Here is a 22,287-nt window from a genome sequence, read left to right as displayed (position 1 = left end):
CGGAGAGACTGCCGAGACTCATCAAGCCCTCGGATCGCTACCCCTTCCTGCTTCTCCATGTGGGCACCAATGATACTGCCAAGAATGACCTTGAGTGGATCACTGCAGACTACGTGGCTCTGGGAAGAAGGATAAAGGAGTTTGAGGCACAAGTGGTGTTCTCGTCCATCCTCCCTGTGGAAGGAAAAGGCCTGCGTAGAGACCATCGAATCGTGGAAGTTAATGAATGGCTATGCAGGTGGTATCGGAGAGAAGGCTTTGGATTCTTTGACCATGGGATGGTGTTCCAAGGAGGAGGAGTGCTAGGCAAAGACGGGCTCCACCTAACAAACAGAGGGAAGAGCATCTTCACAAGCAGGCTGGCTAACCTAGTGAGGAGGGCTTTAAACTAGGTTCACCGGGGGAAGGAGACCAAAGCCCAGAGGTAAGTGGGGATGTAGGGTACCGGGAGGAAGCATGAGCAGAAGAGTGCGAGAGGGGAGGGCTCCTGCCTCATACTGAGAAAGAGGGACGATCAGCGAGTTATCTTAAGTACCCATACACAATGCAAGAAGCCTGGGAAACAAGCAGGGAGAACTGGAAGTCCTGGCACAGTCAAGGAATTATGATGTGATTGGAATAACAGAGACTTGGTGGGATAACTCACGTGACTGGAGTACTGTCATGGATGGATATAAACTGTTCAGGAAGGACAGGCAGGGCAGAAATGTGAGGGAGTTGCATTGTATGTAAGAGAGCAGTATGACTGCTCAGAGCTCCGGTATGAAACTGCAGAAAAACCTGAGAGTCTCTGGATTAAGTTTAGAAGTGTGAGCTACAAGGGTGATGGAAAGTATAGGGGACAATTTCCTGGTGCAAGTGCTGGAGGAACCAACTAGGGGCAGAGCTCTTCTTGACCTGCTGCTCACAAACCGGGAAGAATTAGTAAGGGAAGCAAAAGTGGATGGGAACCTGGGAGGCAGTGACCATGAGACGGTCGAGTTCAGGATCCTGACACAAGGAAGAAAGGAGAGCAGCAGAATATGGACCCTGGACTTCAGAAAAGCAGACTTTGACTCCCTCAGGGAACTGATGGGCAGGATCCCCTGGGAGAATAACATGAGGGGGAAAGGAGTCCAGGAGAGCTGGCTGCATTTTAAAGAATCCTTATTGAGGTTACGGGGACAAACCATCCCGATGTGTAGAAAGAATTGTAAATATGGCAGGTGACCAGCTTGGCTTAACAGTGAAATCTTCCTGATCTTAAACACAAAAAAGAAGATTACAAGAAGTGGAAGATTGGACAAATGACCAGGGAAGAGTATAAAAATATTGCTCGGGCATGTAGGAATGAAATCAGGAGGGCCAAATCGCACCTGGAGTTGCAGCTAGCAAGAGATGTTAAGAGTAACAAGAAGGGTTTCTTTGGGTATGCTAGCAACAAGAAGAAAGTCAAGGAAAGTGTGGGCCCCTTACTGAATGGGGGAGGCAACCTAGTGACAGAGGATGTGGAAAAAGCTAATTACTCAATGCTTTTTTTGCCTCTGTCTTCATGAACAAGGTCAGCTCCCAGACTGCTGCACTGGGCAGCACAGCATGGGGAGGAGGTGACCAGCCATCTGTGAAGAAAGAAGTGGTTCTGGACTATTTAGAAAAGCTGGACAAGCACAAGTCCATGGGGCCGGACGCGCTGCATCCGAGAGTGCTAAAGGAGTTGGCGGATGTGATTGCAGAGCCATTGGCCATTATCTTTGAAAACTCATGGCGATCGGGGGAGGTCCCGGATGACTGGAAAAAGGCTAATGTCGTGCCCATCTTTAAAAAAGGGAAGAAGGAGGATCCTGGGAACTACAGGCCAGTCAGCCTCACCTCGGTCCCTGGAAAAATCATGGAGCAGGTCCTCAAGGAACCAATTCTGAAGCACTTAGAGGAGAGGAAAGTGATCAGGAACAGTCAGCATGGATTCACCAAGAGCAAGTCATGCCTGACTAATCTAATTGCCTTCTATGATGAGATACTGGCTCTGTTGATGAGGGGAAAGCAGTGGATGTGTTGTTCCTTGACTTTAGCAAAGCTTTTGCAATGGTCTCCCACAGTATTCTTGCCAGCAAGTTAAAAAAGTATGGGCTAGGTGAATGGACTGTAAGGTGGATAGAAAGCTGGCTAGATTGTCGGGCTCAAAGGGTAGTGATCAATGGCTCCATGTCTAGTTGGCAGCCGGTATCAAGTGCCCCAAGGGTCGGTCCTGGGGCCGGTTTTGTTCAATATCTTCATTAATGATCTGGAGAATGGCGTGGATTGCACCCTCAGGAAGTTTGCAGATGACACTAAACTGGGAGGAGAGGTAGATACTCTGGAGGGTAGGGATAGGATACAGAGGGCCCTAGACAAATTTGAGGATTGGGCCAAAAGAAATCTGATGAGGTTCAACAAGGACAAGTGCAGAGTCCTGCACTTAGGACGGAAGAATCTCATGCACCGCTACAGACTAGGGACCGAATGGCTTGGCAGCAGTTCTGCAGAAAAGGACCTAGGGGTTACAGTGGATGAGAAGCTGGATATGAGTCAACAGTGTGCCCTTGTTGCCAAGAAGGCCAATGGCATTTTGGGCTGTATAAGTTGGGGCATTGCCTGTAGATCGAGGGACGTGATTGTTCCCCAGTATTCGACATTGGTGAGGCCTCATCTGGAGTACTGTGTCCAGTTTTTGGCCCGACACTAGAAGAAGGATGTGGAAAAATTGAAAAACGTCCAGCGGAGGGCAACAAAAATGATCAGGGGTCTGGAGCACATGACTTATGAGGAGAGGCTGAGAGAACTGGGATTGTTTAGTCTGCGGAAGAGAAGAATGAGGGGGGATTTGATAGCTGCTTTCAACTACCTGAAATGGAGTTCCAAAGAGGATGGATCTAGACTGTTCTCAGTGGTAGCAGATGAGAGAACGAGGAGTATGTTCTCAAGTTGCAGTGGGGGAGGTTTAGGTTGGATATTAGGAAAAACTTTTTCATAGGAGGGTGGTGAAGCACTGGAATGCGTTACCTAGTGAGGTGGTGGAATCTCTTTCCTTTGAAGTTTTTAAGGTCAGGCTTGACAAAGCCCTGGCTGGGATGATTTAGTTGGGGATTGGTCCTGCTTTGAGCAGGGGGTTGGACTAGATGACCTCCTGAAGTCCCTTCCAACCCTGATATTCTATGATTCTGTGTTCATTGTTGCAGTTTTCCACTAATCTGGTGGCAGATAATTCCTCTTGTAAGGAGTCAAGCTATAGCACACTGGGCTGTATATTCCTCCAAGGGAGAGGAGAGCTTCTCTTTGTTTGGTATAATTTACCTATTCTGAATTTACCTTTTGTTCATATAGCCCTCTGTCCTGCAATGGATCTGGATGAACTGTGGATCCTTGCACCTGTGCAGTGCCCCACTGATTATAATGGATCTGTGCACTGGATTGCAAGAGGGAGGCTTGGCACTGCAAACTCTTCCAGGCACAGACCTGTCTTAGTCTGAATTTAAAGTACCTAGCACACTGTTGGGCACTGTGAGGGAGTGCGGAGACACAACTGCTTAACTCCCCTTTGTTTTAAATGGGAGTTGGTGCTCAACTGCCCTTTGTGCCTTGGGAAATCTGCTCCAGTATAAATAATAAACATACACAGCAATTGTGTAGTGCCTGTACCTCAATGGCACGGCGTAGCTAGTTTGCTCAGACGTACTGGGAAAATTCACCTCTGGGTTGAGATGAAGCACAAAACGTTTCGGTTTCTAACAGAATGAACGTGCCCAAGTTCTAATCTAAGGGGATGGAGCTAGAGTGGCAGTAGGGAGCATTGCTCACGCTCATTAGGATAACGAAGTAAGTATTTATGTCTTAATCCTGATTCTTGTCCGTTAGGCTGATCTTCCTGCCTATGAAAAGTAGCGATGACTCTCCACGGCAGAGTTCAGCGCCCTGGTTTTGATCCAGCCCAGGCCAGCCCATTATGCCTGTGCACAATGCTGAACACATGAGGACTCCCGCTGGCCTTTCACAGACCATGCGAGTGCTTGATGCGATGCCCAGAGCTCAACCCTGGGTTAGCTCAGGGTCCAAACCCAGTTCTCAGGGTTCCTGTGGGGTGTTGGGACCGGTGCACCGCTTCATCCTATGGATCAGCGGTTAAGTTGCCTTAGGGTGGGTGGCGATCTAGCGTTTCACCCTGGCCCATTATACAGCCAAGCCTCTCCCAAAGTTCAGGGCTGTGGCAAGCTGCGTATTTGCCCCCTGCTTACACACGCTAGGGCAGGGGTGGCCAACCTGAGCCTGAGAAAGAGCCAGAATTTACCAATGTACATTGCGAAAGAGCCACAGTAATATGTCAGCATTCCCCTGCCCCCCACCGCTCCATTCCCAGGGCCTCCCACCCACCGATCAGCACCTCCCCTCCCTCCCAATCAGCTGTTTTGTGGTGTGCAGGAGACTCTGGGGAAGGGGGAGGAGCGAGGGCATGGCGGGCTCAGAGGAGGGGGTGGGAAGGGGTGGAGTGGGGGGCCGGGCCTGTGGCAGAGCCAGGGGTTGAGCAGCGAGCGCCGCCCTGGCACATTGGAAAGTTGGCGCCTGTCGCTCCAGCCCCGGAGTCGGTGCCTGTACAAGGAGCCGCATGTTAACGTCTGAAGGGCCACGTGTGGCTCCGGAGCCACAGGCCGGCCACCCCTGCGCTAGGGGAAAGGAGGCCGGTGGCACCTTTAAGACTAGCAGATTTATTTGGGCATAAGCTTTTGTGGGTAACCCCCCTCCCCTCCCCACTTCTTCAGATGTGAAAAAAGTGGGTTTTTTTTTTTTTTTTTTTTTTTTACCCACGAAAATCTGTTAGTCTTAAAGGTGCCACCGGCCGCCTCCTTGTTTTTGTGGGAACAGGCTAACAGGGCTACCCCCTGATGCTCGGGAAAAGGGGGATCTTTCAAAACGTGTCTAAGCACTGGTCCGAGCCCTTGAGTCCGGCCCGGCCAGAGCGCAGCCAGCCCCCCGGGGGAAGAGGGGCTGTGTGTGTGTGTGTGGGGGGGGGGGGGTGCGCTGGCTCGGCCGTGCCGCCGCAGGGAGCGCGGGGCTGCGGCTGGCGCCCCCCCCCCCCGGCCCCCGGGCTGTCCGCGTGCAGCGGCGAGCTAATAAAGCTATTTTGAAAGTGACCCCGCGGCCCCGGCCCCGGGAGCGAGCGAGCGAGCGCCGCGCCGCGCCGCGCCGGGAGCAGCTGTCTGGCTCCGGAATCATGACTGAAGATGACGGATTCCGTGGTGGTGGAGGGTCATGTCAAATTGAGAGATGGAAAAAAGGTCCCCGCTTTGCAGCCTTCCCGCTTTGCAGAGGAGGAGGGGGGGCCCTACCCCTACACCCCCCCCCCCCCAGGGACTGCCCCCTCTCTCCCCACCCCGGAAGGGCGCCGAGCCTCGGGGGCTGCTTGGCTGGCGGGGGAGGGGAGAGCTGGCCGCGGGCTAACGCTGATGTCTCCTTGTTTCTCCGCAGTGGAAGAATAGGTGGCTGGTGCTGCGCAAACCCTCCCCGGTAGCAGGTAGGTGCCGCCGCGGGCTGTGGGCGGGGGAGTGGGCAGCTCCTCTGGGGAGACAAATCACCCTCCCCCGGGCTCCTGGCAGAAGAGCCAGACCTGGGAGCTCGCCCCCCCCACCCCCCGGGGGCCGGTGTGTGGAGACTAAACTCTCCCCGCACCCCAGACACGGGGCTGGGCTGGTTTCTCCTTCTTCCCTCCTTTTCTAGCAGCCAGTCACTTGGCAGGGGGCCGAGCAGCTAGAAATAGCAAGAGAGGATATGGAGGGCGCCCCAAAGTGTAACTGAAAGAGAGAAGGGGAAAGGCAGCGGGCTAGCGCGGGGACCTGGCGGGCTTCGTGGTTCCTCCCCTCGAGGGCTGGCTGGCTGGCTGGCTCGCTTTAACCTCTTGGGGGTCACTGCCGGCTCCAAGCTGGTGCAGCGGCGCAGGACTCTCTCTTTTCAAGTTCCCACATCTCATCTGTTCGGGGCTGCTTGCTACCCCCTTGGCTCAAACTCGGGTGGAGCCTTGCTGTTCCCTGTTCAACAGCAGCTGGGTTGTTCGATCCATCTGATCTGGGCCTCCTCTCTTGTAATATCTGACCGCTTCGGAGGTGGCCTTTTTCCCCTGGTGGAAGGGGTGGTTCCTGAATTGTTAGTAAACTTATTGGGGCAGTTTGAACATCATGTAGTTGAAGGCTCCCACAGAACTGTGCTGTTATATTTTCAAGTCTGGAAATATTTTTCAGTGTCAAATGGACTGCAAAGTCATGTTTTGTCTTGTGCATATGTATGTGAGCCTGCATCACCTGAAAGCTGATTTTGGAATCACCATGAACTATTGGTTGGCTTTGGACTTTAGTTTATATCTTATCTTCTTTAGGGTCCGTTTTTCACATGAGCATACCTAAAGTTAGGTACATGTATCATTGTTTAAGTAATCTAAATTCTTGTTTTTATTAATATTTACATGCTGATTATGTCTCTATTTAGCACCCAAAGTCTGTTGTTCATAAAGCTAATGTTCAGGCTTCCGAATATGAGTTTAGATTCCTGACTTTAGGTACTCAAAGTAGGAAACTAGATTCTTCAGAAAGTGGCAGATCAATAAAACATGAATGCTTATTCTACACTTTAAAATGTATTATTTTTATTATTTAAAATCGACCATGATTGTTGAATGCCCATAAACCAGGGTGCTCTTGCTTTGATGTGTTTTTAGTTTTCATTTCTTTAGACAGTTATACGGTAAAGCTCTTCAACTTTGCATTTGCAGCTGTTTCTGCTAACAGGTGCAAGAATGCAATCCAAAATGTCCGTGAGGCTTTCTGTTAGTTAATGTACAATGAAGTTTTTTCAGCTGTTTTTCACCTCTTTGGAGGGACGCCCATTCTTTGCTCAACTGAGCCCTATAACGGCAACTTGCCAGGCGTCAGAGCGCCACACCTAACATTCATAAAAAACGAGCACATGCAGCTCCTGTTGTTTTGCTTGGAAGTAAGTGTGAGCTATGGAAGTTAAAGCTAAAGATCCCTGCTTGAGATTATCCATTTATTTCACTTAAGAGACAGCACAGCATGCTGGGAAGGGAATCTGCACCCTGTAGATGGGGCTGGGGTGCATTTCTGTATCAAGGAGAAAGGAGGTGGTAAATTGCACTAATCTTCCTTGTGGATCCTGATACGTTTGTGAAATGCACTCCTCCAGTGAAACCCCGAGATTGTGATGTTTCATTTTGTTGTATAGATGTTGTCTATTAAAACATCTTTAGGAAGAGGTTAAAACAAAAGGTGACAAAACCAAATATTGAAAACCAAAGGTGGGACACACAATGATTATGCAACAGTAGCTACTGTGAAGCATTCAGCTAGGAAACCTGAGCTGAGATTAACAATTTGGCAGTGTAGACCACACTGTTTCGTATTTGACTAAGCGGTCAACTACTGTAAGAATTTCATTTATGGTTCGATATGTTCTAATGAACATAAGAACAGCCATATGAGGTCAGACCAATGTAAATCTAGTCCGCTATCCTGTCTTCCGACAGTGACCAGTGCCAGGTGTTTCAGAGGTGGTGAACAGAACAGGACAATTTATAGAATGATCTACCTACCCCTGTCGTCCAGTCCCAGCTTCTAGCAATCAGAGGTTTAGGGACACCCAGAGCATGGGATTACATCCCTGCTGATTTTGGCTAATAGTCATTGATGGACCTATCCTCCACGAACTTATCTAATTTTTTTTTAACCCAGTTACACTTTTGGCATTCACAACATCCCCTGGCAATGAGTTCCAGGTTGACTGTGTGTTGTGTGAAGAAGTACTTCCTTATATTTATTTTAAACTTCCTGCCTATTAATTATATTGGGGACCCCGTTTTGTGTGTTATATGAAGGGGTAAAAAAAACACTTGTTCACTTTCTCCACACCATTCATGATTTTATAAACCTCTATCATATCTCCCCTCAGTTGTCCCTTTTCCAAGCTGAACGGTTCGTCTTTTTAATCTCTGCTTATATGGAAGCTGTTTCATACCCCATATCATTTTTGTTGCCTTCTCTGTACTTTTTCCAATTCTAATATCTTTTTTGGGATAGGATGACGAGACCTACACACGGTATTCAAGGTGTGGGCTTACAGTGGATTTATATGGTGGCACTATGATATTTGCTGTCTTATTATCAATCTCTTTCCAAATGGTACCTAACATTCTGTTAGCTTTTTTTGATTGCCAGCGCACACTGAGCGGATGAGCGAACTATCTATGGTGACTCCAAGATCTCTTTCTTTAGTGGTAACAGCTAATTTAGAGCCTATCATTTTGTATGTATAGTTGGGATTATGTTTTCCAGTGTGCATTACTTTGCACTTTTCAATATTGAATTTCACCTGCCATTTTGTTGCCCACTCGCCCAGTTTTGTGAAATCCCTTTGTAACACTTCACAGTCTGCTTTGAAGTTAACTATCTTTAGTAACTTATTATTGTTTGCAAACCTTGCCCCCTCACTATTTATCGTTTTTTCCAGATCATTTATGACTATGTTGAACAGCACAGGTCCCAGTACAGATCCTTGGGTGACTCCACTATTCACCTCTCTTCACTGTGAAAACTGACCCTTTATTCCTATCTTTTAATCAGTTATGGATCCATGAGAGAACCTTCCTTCCTTGTCCCATGACTGCTTACTTTAAGAGCTTTGGTGACGGACCTTGCCAAAGGCTTTCTGAAAGTCCAGGTACACTCCATCAAACGGACCACCCTGGTTCACATATTTATGAACCCCTCAAAGAATTCTAGTATGTTGGTGAGGCATGATTTCCTTTACTAGAGCAGTGTTGACTCTTCCCCAACATACTGTGTTCATCTATGTCTCTGATCATGCTGTTCTTTACTATTTGTTTCAACCAATTTGCCTGGTATTGAAGTTAAGGCTTACTGGCCTGTAATTGCCAGTATAGCCTCTGGAGGCTTTTTCAAATATTGGCGTTACATTAGCTATCCTCTAGTCATCTGGTACAGAGGCTGATTTAAGTGATAAGTTACATGTCATAGTTAGAAGTTCTGAAGGAACTCAAATATGAAACTGTAGAACTCTTGACTGAATACCATCTGGTCACAATGGTATTCACGATTCACGATGTGACAGAGAGACTGCCGAGACTCATCAAGCCCTCGGGTCGCTATCCCTTCCTGCTTCTTCAGGTGGGCACCAATGATACTGCCCAGAATGAGCTTGAGCGGATCACTGCAGACTACGTGGCTCTGGGAAGAAGGATAAAGGAGTTTGAGGTGCGAGTGGTGTTCTCGTCCGTCCTCCCTGTGGAAGGAAAAGGCCTGCGTAGAGACTGTTGAATTGTGGAAGTCAATGAATGGCTACACAGGTGGTGTTGGAGTGAAGGCTTTGGATTCTTTGATCATGGGATGGTGTTCCAAGAAGGAGGAGTGCTAGGCAGAGATGGGCTCCACCTAACAAACAGAGGGAAGAGCATCTTCGCAAGCAGGCTGGCTAACCTAGTGAGGAGGGCTTTAAACTAGGTTCACCGGGGGAAGGAGACCAAAGCCCAGAGGTAAGTGGGGATGTGGGATACCGGGAGGAAGCACGAGCAGGAGAGCGCAAAAGGGGAGGGCTCCTGCCTCAAACTAAGAAAGCAGGACAAACAGCAAGTTATCTCAAGTGCCCATACACAAATGCAAGAACCTTGGGAAACAAGCAGGGAGAACTGGAAGTTCTGGCACAGTCAAGGAATTATGATGTGATTGGAATAACAGAGACTTGGTGGGATTACTCACATGATTGGAGTACTGTCATGGATGGACAGGCAGGGCAGAAAAGGTGGGGGAGTTGCATTGTATGTAAGAGAGCAGTATGACTGCTCAGAGCTCTGGTATGAAACTGCAGAAAAACCTGAGTGTCTCTGGATTAAGTTTAGAAGCGTGAGCAACAAGGGTGATGTCATGGTGGGAGTCTGCTATAGTCCACCGGATCAGGGGGATGAGGTGGATGAGGCTTTCTTCCAGCAACTAATGGAAGTTACTAGATCGCAGGCCCTGGTTCTTATGGGATATCTGCTGGGAGAGCAATACAGCGATGCACAGACAATCCAGGAAGTTTTTGGAAAATGAAGGGGAAAATTTCCTGGTGCAAGTGCTGGAGGAACCAACAAGGGGCAGAGCTCTTCTTGACCTGCTGCTCACAAACCAGGAAGAATTGGTCGGGAAAGCAAAAGTGGATGGGAACCTGGGAGGCAGTGACCATGAGATGGTCGAGTTCAGGATCCTGAAACAGGGAAGAAAGGAGAGCAGCAGAATATGGACCCTGGACTTCAGAAAAACAGACTTTGACAACCTCAGGGAACTGATGGGCAGGATCCCCTGGGAGAATAACATGAGGGGGAAAGGAGTCCAGGAGAGCTGGCTGTAATTTAAAGAATCCTTATTGAGGTTACAGGGACAAACCATCCCGATGTGTAGAAAGAATAGTAAATATGGCAGGCGACCAGCTTGGCTTAACAGTGAAATCCTTGCTGATCTTAATCACAAAAAAGAATCTTACAAGAAGTGGAAGATTGGACAAATGACCAGGGAAGAGTATAAAAATATTGTTTGGGCATGCAGGAGTGAAATCAGGAAAGCCAAATCACACCTGGAGTTGCAGCTAGCAAGAGATGTTAAGAGTAACAAGAAGGGTTTCTTCAGGTATGTTAGCAACACGAAGAAAGTCAAGGAAAGTGTGGGCCTCTTACTGAATGAGGGAGGCAACCTAGTGACAGAGGATGTGGAAAAAGCTAATTACTCAATGCTTTTTTTGCCTCTGTCTTCATGAACAAGGTCAGCTCCCAGACTGCTGCACTGGGCAGCACAGCATGGGGAGGAGGCGACCAGCCCTCTGTGAAGAAAGAAGTGGTTCTGGACTATTTAGAAAAGCTGGACGAGCACAAATCCATGGGGCCGGATGCGCTGCATCCGAGAGTGCTAAAGGAGTTGGTGGATGTGATTGCAGAGCCATTGGCCATTATCTTTGAAAACTCATGGCGATCGGGGGAGGTCCCAGACGACTGGAAAAAGGCTAATATAGTGCCCATCTTTAAAAAAGGGAAGAAGGAGGATCCTGGGAACTACAGGCCAGTCAGCCTCACCTCAGTCCCTGGAAAAATCATGAAGCAGGTCCTCAAAGAATCAATTCTGAAGCACTTAGTGGAGAGGAAAGTGATCAGGAACAGTCAGCATGGATTCACCAAGGGCAAGTCATGCTTGACTAATCTAATTGCCTTCTATGATGAGATAACTGGCTCTGTTGATGAGGGGAAAGCAGTGTACGTGTTGTTCCTTGACTTTAGCAAAGCTTTTGCAATGGTCTCCCACAGTATTCTTGCCAGCAAGTTAAAGAAGTATGGGCTAGATGAATGGACTATAAGGTGGATAGAAAGCTGGCTAGATTGTCGGGCTCAACAGGTCGTGATCAATGGCTCCATGTCTAGTTGGCAGCCGGTATCAAGTGCCCCAAGGGTCGGTCCTGGGGCCGGTTTTGTTCAATATCTTCATTAATGATCTGGAGGATGGTGTGGATTGCACCCTCAGCAAGTTTGCAGATGACACTAAACTGGGACGAGAGGTAGATACTCTGGAGGGTAGGGATAGGATACAGAGGACCCTCGACAAATTGGAGGATTGGGCCAAAAGAAATCTGATGAGGTTCAACAAGGACAAGTGCAGAGTCCTGCACTTAGGACGGAAGAATCTCATGCACCGCTACAGACTAGGGACCGAATGGCTTGGCAGCAGTTCTGCAGAAAAGGACCTAGGGGTTACAGTGGATGAGAAGCTGGATATGAGTCAACAGTGTGCCCTTGTTGCCAAGAAGGCCAATGGCATTTTGGGCTGTATAAGTTGGGGCATTGCCTGTAGATCGAGGGACGTGATTGTTCCCCAGTATTCGACATTGGTGAGGCCTCATCTGGAGTACTGTGTCCAGTTTTTGGCCCCACACTAGAAGAAGGATGTGGAAAAATTGGAAAGCATCCAGCGGAGAGCAACAAAAATGATCAGAGGGCTGGAGCACATGACTTATGAGGAGAGGCTGAGGGAACTGGGATTGTTTAGTCTGTGGAAGAGAAGAATGAGGGGGGATTTGATAGCTGCTTTCAACTACCTGAAAGGGGGTTCCAAAGAGGATGGATCTAGACTGTTCTCAGTGGTAGCAGATGAGAGAACGAGGAGTAATGGTCTCAAGTTGCAGTGGGGGAGGTTTAGGTTGGATATTAGGAAAAACTTTTTCATAGGAGAGTGGTGAAACAATGGAATGCGTTACCTAGGGAGGTGGTGGAATCTCCTTCCTTTGAAGTTTTTAAGGTCAGGCTTGACAAATCCCTGGCTGGGATGACTTAGTTGGGGATTGGTCCTGCTTTGAGCAGGGGGTTGGACTAGATGACCTCCTGAGGTCCCTTCTAACCCTGATAGTCTATGATTCTGTGGTCCTGGTGATTTATTGCTGTTCACTTTATCAGTTTGTTCCCAAATGTCCTCTGTTGACACCTCAACCTGGGACAGGTCCTCAGTTTGTCACCTGTAAAGAATGGCTGAGGGAGGTGTGGGAATCTGATGCAAAGAATTCATTTAGCTTCTCTGCAAGAACCTTGTCTTCCTTGAGTGCTGCTTTAGCACCTTGATCATTCAGTAGCCCCACTGATTGCTGGGCAGGCTTCTTGCTTCTCATGTACTTACCATTTTTTTGGTGTTAGATTTTGTGTCTTTTGCTAATTGTTCTTCAAATATCTTTTTGGGCTGCTTAATTATCCTTCTGCATTTGACTTGCCAGAACTTATGCTCCTTTCTGTTTTCCCCAGAAGGCTTTGACTTCCAATTTTAAAAGATGTCTTTTTGTCTCTCACTGTCTCTTTTACTCTGTTTAGTCATGATGGCATTTTCAGCTCAGGATCTGGAGGCCCTGCCCAACTTCAGAGTCTGAGCTCCTGTCCAGGCCGCAACATCTGCCCAGCTATTTTAGCATGGTACTGTGAGACCCGCTAGCATGAGTCTGTGGAACCAGATGGGGAGGCTCTTGCCCCGATGCAGTGTAGACATACCCTCTCTCTCTCTCTCTCTCTCTCGTGCTTCACAAAAATCTGAGAAAGATCTTGCTTTTGTTTCTTTGCACAATGGGAAACTTTTTAAAATCCCAAAATTTTTCACAGGTTGGGACAATAGTGTGTGTGTGTGTGTGTCCCTCCCCACCAGCTCTAGGTAGAAATGTACTTAAGAAAAAAAGCTGAGTGTCTCACATAGTCACTTGTCTTCATGAGCTGTCTCCAAATACCACAAGAATTGTGATTAAAATAATGGAAGTTGACAACATGGCAACTATAATACTTCTTAATAACAGTGGCCCCCATCTTGCAATCTGATAGCACAGACAAATCCTGGACACTTTTAACCCTGGAACTAGTGTCTTATGGGGGTCAACAGGACTGCATGCAGGTTCAGGAGTCTGCCCAGGAGAATCGGATTGCAGGATTGGGGTTTGTTTCCATTTCCACCCCAGAGACTGTTGGGACAAACTGCTGCCAATTTTACATTTTGTAAACCTGAAGAATTTACAAAATTTAAAACCAAAACAAATGTTTCTATGATATTAAGAAGATCCACTAGATTTTTTTTAAACAAAGCAATATCCCCCTGAAGTGTTTATAATTCAAACATTGCAGTGTTCTGCTAGAACTCAAAAAGAGTGACGCTGACCATGAACAAAATGGTTACTACTGGCTCATCCGTTTTCACTGTCCAAACTGAAATAAATGCAAATAATAAATCAATGATATGGTCCTAACCTTGCAGCCCTCACTCAGGCAACGTTCCTAATGAAGTCAATGGAAATTTAGTCTGAGAAACGGGGGAGTGACAAATTGAATCTCATAAGTAGGGAAAAGTAAATATTTTTTAAAAAAAGAATCCTTTTCATTTTCATCAACTATGGTGTTACAGTCTTGCTCACTTTTGGTTTTTATTGTGTGATTGATCATATTGGGTGTTTTTCTTGAACCCTTAGGTCCTGGAATCATATGATTACAACTCATTCTTTAAAAAAGGAGTACTTGTGGCACCTTAGAGACTAACAAATGCATCCGATGAAGTGAGCTGTAGCTCACGAAAGCTTATGCTCAGATAAATTGGTTAGTCTCTAAGGTGCCACAAGTACTCCTTTTCTTTTTGCGAATACAGACTAACACAGCTGCTACTCTGAAACAACTCATTCTTTCTTTTTTCTTTTTCATTTTCTTTTTCTTTTTTAAAGTATATTTCACGGTTGTGGAGAAAAAGCTTGGAAGTGTTATTCAAGTGAAGCCTAACATTTCAGAAACCAGAAAGCAAACAAAAATAACCCCACATTTATTATATTTAAAATCTCATGATTGGGGGGCCTAATTCATGAATTTTGACTGCATGGAGTTGGCAATAGTGGTGTTATTTGTAACATAGATAAGGAATGTTGTAGGGATTTTTACACTATCAAGTTAAAAACGTGTTTTTCATTAAATTTAGAGTATCACAAAGATGACTTACTATGAGACAACAGTACTTTTACTACTGATGTCAACACTAGCTCTTTTAATATTTAATACCTTAATTTTAGGAAATTAAGGAAATTGCTGGCTATGACATGAAGCACATGGAAAACCATATGCATGTCTATAATGCATACAAAATGCGTACGTTAATGTGTGTTAATCCTAGGGTCATGAAATTCAGTTGAGTTAGGCCCTGGACCTGCACTTTACAATGCATAGATGGGCTGATGGGCCTACAAAAAGCCCCCTTGATGTCCGTGGGGCTGCAAGCAGGTGTAACTGCCCACTTGCACATTGTAAATTACAAAGCAGTGGTTTGAAAAGGTTAGCCCTGCAAGGAGTTGATGCCTTTGTGTGTTGAGTCATCGTGAGCCTGAGTCTGATGAGTCATCTGAGGTAATCACCTGGGAGTCCTAGGGGTCCAGCGAATCCACAAGCAGGGCTCTAATCAGGTGACCCCAAGATAGCTAGATAGGCTCCTAATGAAAGCAGACACTCAATGTCACTAAGTTGTCAGGGATACGCTCTGATGCAGTGCTCCTGACCCTGTTTGTGCCTGTTCCAGCTCCAGTCATAGCTGGCCATCCCATTGTCTTGACACTATGCCATTGCCATACCCAGGGTATAATCTAGACTGGTGAGTAGCTGTGTCACCTGTGCTCTCTAACCTGTGGTGTCTTTTACACTGCTTTCTGGTGTTGCCTCCACTTCTGGACTGCTCATCAATAGCTGGGAATGACTTACATGCACTTTTCAGAGTAGCAGCCGTGTTCGTCTGTATTCGCAAAAAGAAAAGGAGTACTTGTGGCACCTTAGAGACTAACCAATTTATTTGAGCATAAGCTTTCGTGAGCTACAGCTCACTTCATCGGATGCATTCAGTGGAAAATACAGTGAGGAGATTTATATACACACAGAACATGAAAAAATGGGTGTTTATCATGCACACTGTAAGGAGAGTGAACAACAGACTGGACTTCTACATAGAGTGCTTCCGCCGACGTACACGGGATGAAATTGTGGAAAAGCAGCATCACTTTCCCATAACCTCAGCCGTGCAGAACACAATGCCATCCACAGCCTCAGAAACAACTCTGACATCATAATCAAAAAGGCTGACAAAGGAGGTGCTGTTGTCATCATGAATAGGTCGGAATATGAACAAGAGGCTGCTCGGCAGCTCTCCAGCACCACTTTCTACAAGCCATTACCCTCCGATCCCACTGAGGGTTACCAAAAGAAACTACAGCATTTGCTCAAGAAACTCCCTGAAAAAGCACAAGAACAAATCCGCACAGACACACCCCTGGAACCCCGACCTGGGGTATTCTATCTGCTACCCAAGATCCATAAACCTGGAAATCCTGGGCGCCCCATCATCTCAGGCATTGTCACCCTGACAGCAGGATTGTCTGGCTATGTAGACTCCCTCCTCAGGCCCTACGCTACCAGAACTCCCAGCTATCTTTGAGACACCACTGACTTCTTGAGGAAACTACAATCCATCGGTGATCTTCCTGAAAACACCATCCTGGCCACTATGGATGCAGAAGCCCTCTACACCAACATTCCACACAAAGATGGACTACAAGCTGTCAGGAACACTATCCCCAATAATGTCACGGCAAACCTGGTGACTGAACTTTGTGACTTTGTCCTCACCCATAACTATTCACATTTGGGGACAATGTATACCTTCAAATCAGCGGCACTGCTATGGGTACCCGCATGGCCCCACAGTATGCCAACATTTTTATGGCTGACTTAAAACAACGCTTCCTCAGCTCTCGTCCCCTAGTGCCCCTACTCTACTTGCGCTATATTGATGACATCTTCGTCATCTGGACCCATGGAAAAGAAGCCCTTGAGGAATTCCACCAGGATTTCAATAATTTCCATCCCACCATCAACCTCAGCCTGGACCAGTCCACACAAGAGATCCACTTCCTGGACACTACGGTGCTAATAAGAGATGGTCACACAACCACCACCCTATACCGGAAACCTACTGACCGCTATGCCTACCTACATGCCTCCAGCTTTCATCCAGACCACACCACACGATCCATTGTCTACAGCCAAGCTCTACGATACAACCGCATTTGCTCCAACCCCTCAGACAGAGACAAACGCCTACAAGATCTCTATCAAGCGTTCCTACAACTACAATACCCACCTGCTGAAGTGAAGAAACAGATTGACAGAGCCAGAAGAGTACCCAGAAGTCACCTACTACAGGACAGGTCCAACAAAGAAAATAACAGAACGTCACCTTCAGCCCCCAACTAAAACCTCTCCAACGCATCATCCAAGATCTACAACCTATCCTGAAGGACGACCCATCGCTCTCACAAATCTTGGGAGACAGGCCAGTCCTTGCCTACAGACAGCCCCCCAACCTGAAGCAAATACTCACCAGCAACCACACACCACACAACAGAACCACTAACCCAGGAACCTATCCTTGCAACAAAGCCCGTTGCCAACTATGTCCACATATCTATTCAGGGGACACCATCATAGGACCTAATCACATCAGCCACGCTATCAGAGGCTCGTTCACCTGCACATCTACCAATGTGATATATGTCATCATGTTCCAGCAATGCCCCTCTGCCATGTACATTGGTCAAACTGGATGGTCTCTACGTAAGAGAATAAATGGACACAAATCAGATGTCAAGAATTACAACATTCAAAACCAGTTGGAGAACACTTCAATCTCTCTGGTCACTCGATTTCTGACCTAAAAGTGGCTATTCTTCAACAAAAAGACTTCAGAAACAGACTCCAACGAGAGACTGCTGAATTGGAATTAATTTGCAAATTGGATACAAGTAACTTAGGCTTGAATAGAGACTGGGAGTGGTTGAGTCATTACACAAAGTAAAACTATTTCCCCTTGTTTATGTTCCCCCCCCCCCCCCGACTGTTCCTCAGATGTTCTTGTTAACTGCTGGAAATGGCGCACCTTGATTATCACTACAAAGGGTTTTCTCCCCCGCCCCCCTTCCTGCTGGCAATAGCTCATCTTAAGTGATCACTCTCCTTACAGTGTGCATGATAAACACCCATTTTTTCATGTTCTGTGTGTATATAAATCTCCTCACTGTATTTTCCACTGAATGCATCTGATGAAGTGAGCTGTAGCTCACGAAAGCTTATGCTCAAATAAATTGGTTAGTCTCTAAGGTGCCACAAGTACTCCTTTTCTTTTTACATGCACTTGAGGCCTGCCAGTAGCGCCCAGGCTTTTACCAGCCTGAAGTATACTGCAGCAGACTCCCAGTCCCAGATATTTCCCCAGAAATGTACGTCTTGTATTGCCCAGTCCTCTCCTGGACATGCTCATCATTTTATTAATAGATCATCATTTTATTAATAGAAATGATGTGCACAAATCCTGTTATCCCAAATGGAGTTTCCCAAACTCTTCAATGCAAACACTCTGGTTTAGATAAAACAACAAAGAGATGAATTTTAAGTGACTACAATTAATGAGGCATACAAATCAGAAACGCTTACAAGCAAAACAAAGATAAATCACAACTCGTCTCATTTAACAAGCAATGTTAAATTTGAAGTAAATGTTTTCCGCGCCACATGCTCTCAAAAGTCTTACTGGCCAAACTTGTTAGGCCAGGACCCCTTCTGCTGTTTAACAGCTACTTCCTTTGTTCCTTCTGGTGCAGTGACTCAATGGACAGAGAGAGGGGTGCTCTTTGGATGTCTTCCCCTTTCTTTTTATAGTTCTCTTCCTCCTTTGAGAAGCATCTGCAGCTGAGATTCAGGAGACAAAAAGTTTGTGTGGATGGGAACATTTTTCGCTCATGCCCCCTTTCCTGCCAAAGAATGACCATTTAGTAAGTAGCTCACGAAAGCTCATGCTCAAATAAATTGGTTAGTCTCTAAGGTGCCACAAGTGCTCCTTTTCTTTTTGCGAATACAGACTAACTCGGCTATTACTCTGAAACCTGTCATTTAGTAAGTAATGGCCCATTGACCTTGTTATCACCTGGCCTGAGGCATCAGTTTGCCTTTTGTCTCTGAGGAACTGGTTTGACCACTACCCAGACTTGGAATATGTTTTAGTAATACCATACAGTGGAATTTTGTAACTTACATACAACGTTGCTAGATGTATTTTACCAGGACCATAATGACCAGCAAATTAAGTTTTCAAATGATACCCCACAAGGCATACTTTGTACAAAGATTATTACAGTAGTGCGCAAGGGGTGAATACAGGGGTGTACAGTCTGCACCCACATAGCCTGAGATAAGGAAGAGCGTCATAATGATGGAACTTACAGTGAGACTAGATTTTAAAACATAATGTAAAAAGTGTAACAATTACTGTTCTCAAAAGAGCACCAACAGTGTAGTAGCATCAAAATAAAAACACAAATGTCAAATCTTAAACAAATAATACAAGTCCTGGACACATCCTACGGGGGCTCACACAGACACCATGAATAAAAAGAAATTGAACATAAAGCATCAAATGTTGACTTATAAAATTTAAGCCCAAAGCCTGCAACTTCTTGTGCAAGAGTGAGCTGATGTGCCTGCATGGTGCCCCCTGGAGTCAGTGGGGCTCTGCCCAGGCTCAGCAGTCCATTCGCACACAGGGAATTGCAGGATTTGGGCCCTACATCAAATCCTGCACTTCCGAACACAGTGAATTCTAAGAAAGGAAATATGAGTGTGAATGCTAGGTAAAAATGAGAGGGCATAGCTTTAAGTGATTCTCTACCTGATCCATTATTGGCATTATCCAGAAGAGATTCTTTACCCTCGATCTTGTTTATCGTTATAAAAGTAAGATTATAACTTTAAAAATCACTATTTAAGCATAGTTTTGACAGGAAATTAAGCTGAAGGGCAGAATTCCGGAGAGAGACAGTCATCTGCAAGAAATATTCTTCTCTGTCTGTCTTAAGTCACCTTAAAAACAGCCTGGAAAATATTCACTTTTTACAATTTTTTTTAGTAGTTTCCACGGAGTGAAAACTGAATTAAGCCAGCCTATGGCACAGTTGGCAAATGTGTTTTCTCAAGTCGAGTACTGAGAATTGTGTTCCGTTACACGTCAGGTTCTCTGACAGCTCTGCTTCTTTCAGATTGTTTAGTCATGTTGGTGTACAAGGATAAATCTGAGCGAGCCAAAGGACATAAGGAGAGGAGCAGTGTGACCTTAGAAGACATCTGTGGCCTGGATCCTGGGCTCTCCTATGAGGGCTTAAATCACACACTTGCTATCATCTGTCTATCTCAAGTTGTGATGCTGGGATTTGACAACAAGGAAACTATGTATGCATGGGATGTACGGATTCGCTACAGTTTGGGGGAAGGTAACCTTTGTCTTGTCACATTCTTCTTTTTTGGAAAGAATGCAAACAAAACCCTTAGTTGAAAGGGCCCAGATTGTCACTGGCCTTGGAGTCAACAGCCTTCACTTCCTTGTGCGCTCCAGGTCAGCTGTCACATGCAGTGTGTAATGTGTGTGTACTGCCCACTAGAGGTGTGCCACAGAGAGGGTAAGGTAATAACTGTCAACGTGCTTCTACTATCTTCTTTGGCTCAGGTATTAAAGGCTTGTGTTTTGTGGAGCTGAGGGGCCAGGGCTCTAGTCCTAGCTATCCAGGTCAGGGGTTTGTCAGCTTTAGCTTTTAATTGTATCTATAGCACATGGATTCATGACAAATCCTTGTGCTCAGGGAGGACAAAAACTATGAGTGTTAGAGCCATGATTAGAACCCAGGAATTAAAACCCACTCCCAGTTCTGTCTGATAGACTAGATAATGAGCAGTGCTGCTGAACATCCCCTCTCAAATACATGTAATGGGAGAATCTCATAGTAAAGATGCCATTCTCACCTGTACGTTTAACTTTAATCTACTGTGTCCTTCATTTTCAGATCTGTAGCTCTGAAATGCGTTGTAGTGGCCGACAATTTATTTGATGGGGATAATCCAGGGTAACTGGCTTTTAGTATTTGGTAAAGCATTAGGACATACATTTATTATTACTGATGATCATTATTATTTATGTATAATTTATCACCTGTTAAGTGTTGACGATGGGCGTGTCACTATACAAAGACAGCCCTTGCCTCAGAAGCTTATGGTCTAAAAGACAGATGCAGATAAGTCTAGATGCACTGAGAATTGTGGAGGAGGGTGCAAGCTTGGCAGCGTTTGTTTTGTTTTCCTGATTTCATTCTAATGCAGTGTTGGGGTGGGGAAAACACGTAGTATAAGTTTGTGTGCATGGGGTGTGTGTGTGTGTGTGTGTGTGGTAGAAGTGAGCCTTTAAGAAGGACCTGAATGAGGTGTAGGGGGAACCTGCTGTATCAGGATAGAGAAGTTGTTTCAGGCATAGGGGGCAGTGTGGAAGGCATGGAGATGGGAGTTGGGGAAAGAACTGGAGAGGCATGAAGGTTGGCACAGTTGGCAGAGCAAGGACAGGGCTTATTGAAAGGACAGAATGGAGTATGTAAAACTTGGTCAGGAAAAGCTCTTTGGAGACCTTGGGGAGAACAGTTTCAGTGGAGTGCAGAAGCAAGACAGGAAGCAATTCAGGAGGGATTTAGAGGAGAGGGAGTTAAGGTAGTGGGTGTACACAGTCCATTCAGATTAGATGTGAAGAAACCAGGGAAATGGGACAGTAGTTGTTTGAGGTTTGGTTCTTTGAGGATGGGGACAGTAAAATGTGTTTGTATGCCATGGGGCAAAACGGGGAGGGGTGGGCGCTTTGGAAATAGACAGTGAGCAAGATACCTGAGTCTGACTGAGGTAAAGGAGAAAAGGATATTAGGAGGGGATGGAGGGAACTTACACGAGAACCTGACAATTTTCTCCTTGAAGTCAACGAGCTCCTGGGCTGAGGGGGAGGTAGTATGGCCTGTGTTATGCAGGCGGTCAAACTACATGACCACCGGGGTCCCTTCTGGCCTTGGAATCTATGAATTTAAGGATGGTGGTTAAGGACTTGAGGGGGCAGTAAAAGGTGGCAAATGAGCATTGGTGGTTGTAGGTATGGGATGCCATTAGCGAGGAGGACTGGAGCTATTTTCCAAGGAAGATGGCAGAACAGAATGAGGAGTGGGTGAACTTGGAGTGGAGGGTTTCCTCCAGAAGTGTTCTGCAGAGGGAGTAGATACAGAGGGAGCTAGTGAGATGGATGGTGGGAGAGAGAGGCAAGAGAGGCAGGGTTAGAGGATCCAGTGGAATTAAGGGAGCCAATTATAAAACTGAGGGAAATGAGAGATTTCAGAGTAACAGCCTTGTTAGTCTGTATTCGCAAAAAGAAAAGGAGTACTTGTGGCACCTTAGAGACTAACCAATTTATTTGAGCATAAGCTTTCGTGAGCTACAGCTCACTTCATCAGATGCATGCAGTGGAAAATACTGTGAGGAGATTTATATACACACAGAACATGAAAAAATGGGTGTTTATCATGCACACTGTAAGGAGAGTGATCACTTAAGATGAGCTATTGCCAGCAGGAAGGGGGGGGGAGAAAACCCTTTGTAGTGATAATCAAGGTGCGCCATTTCCAGCAGTTAACAAGAACGTCTGAGGAACAGTGGGGGGGGGGGGAATAAACAAGGGGAAATAGTTTTACTTTGTGTAATGACTCAACCACTCCCAGTCTCTATTCAAGCCTAAGTTACTTGTATCCAATTTGCAAATTAATTCCAATTCAGCAGTCTCTCGTTGGAGT

General features: G+C 46.2%; 1 protein-coding gene across 1 annotated transcript in view; it reads left to right on the top strand.

Annotated features, from left to right (window-relative positions):
* The first annotated feature begins 5,132 nt into the window (after positions 1–5,132).
* DOK7 (docking protein 7) overlaps positions 5,133–22,287 on the top strand; it is a 107,803-nt gene continuing 90,648 nt past the window's right edge. The window contains exons 1-3 of the mRNA XM_037898155.2: positions 5,133–5,285; positions 5,476–5,521; positions 19,681–19,911. Coding sequence (XP_037754083.2) covers positions 5,232–5,285; positions 5,476–5,521; positions 19,681–19,911 — 331 coding nt within the window. The 5' untranslated portion in view covers positions 5,133–5,231. The remainder of the gene's footprint in view (positions 5,286–5,475; positions 5,522–19,680; positions 19,912–22,287) is intronic.

This window comes from Chelonia mydas, chromosome 4 (assembly GCF_015237465.2).
Source record: "Chelonia mydas isolate rCheMyd1 chromosome 4, rCheMyd1.pri.v2, whole genome shotgun sequence".
In the NCBI taxonomy this organism is placed as follows: Eukaryota; Metazoa; Chordata; order Testudines; family Cheloniidae; genus Chelonia; species Chelonia mydas.
This window is presented reverse-complemented; position numbering and strand designations above follow the sequence as displayed.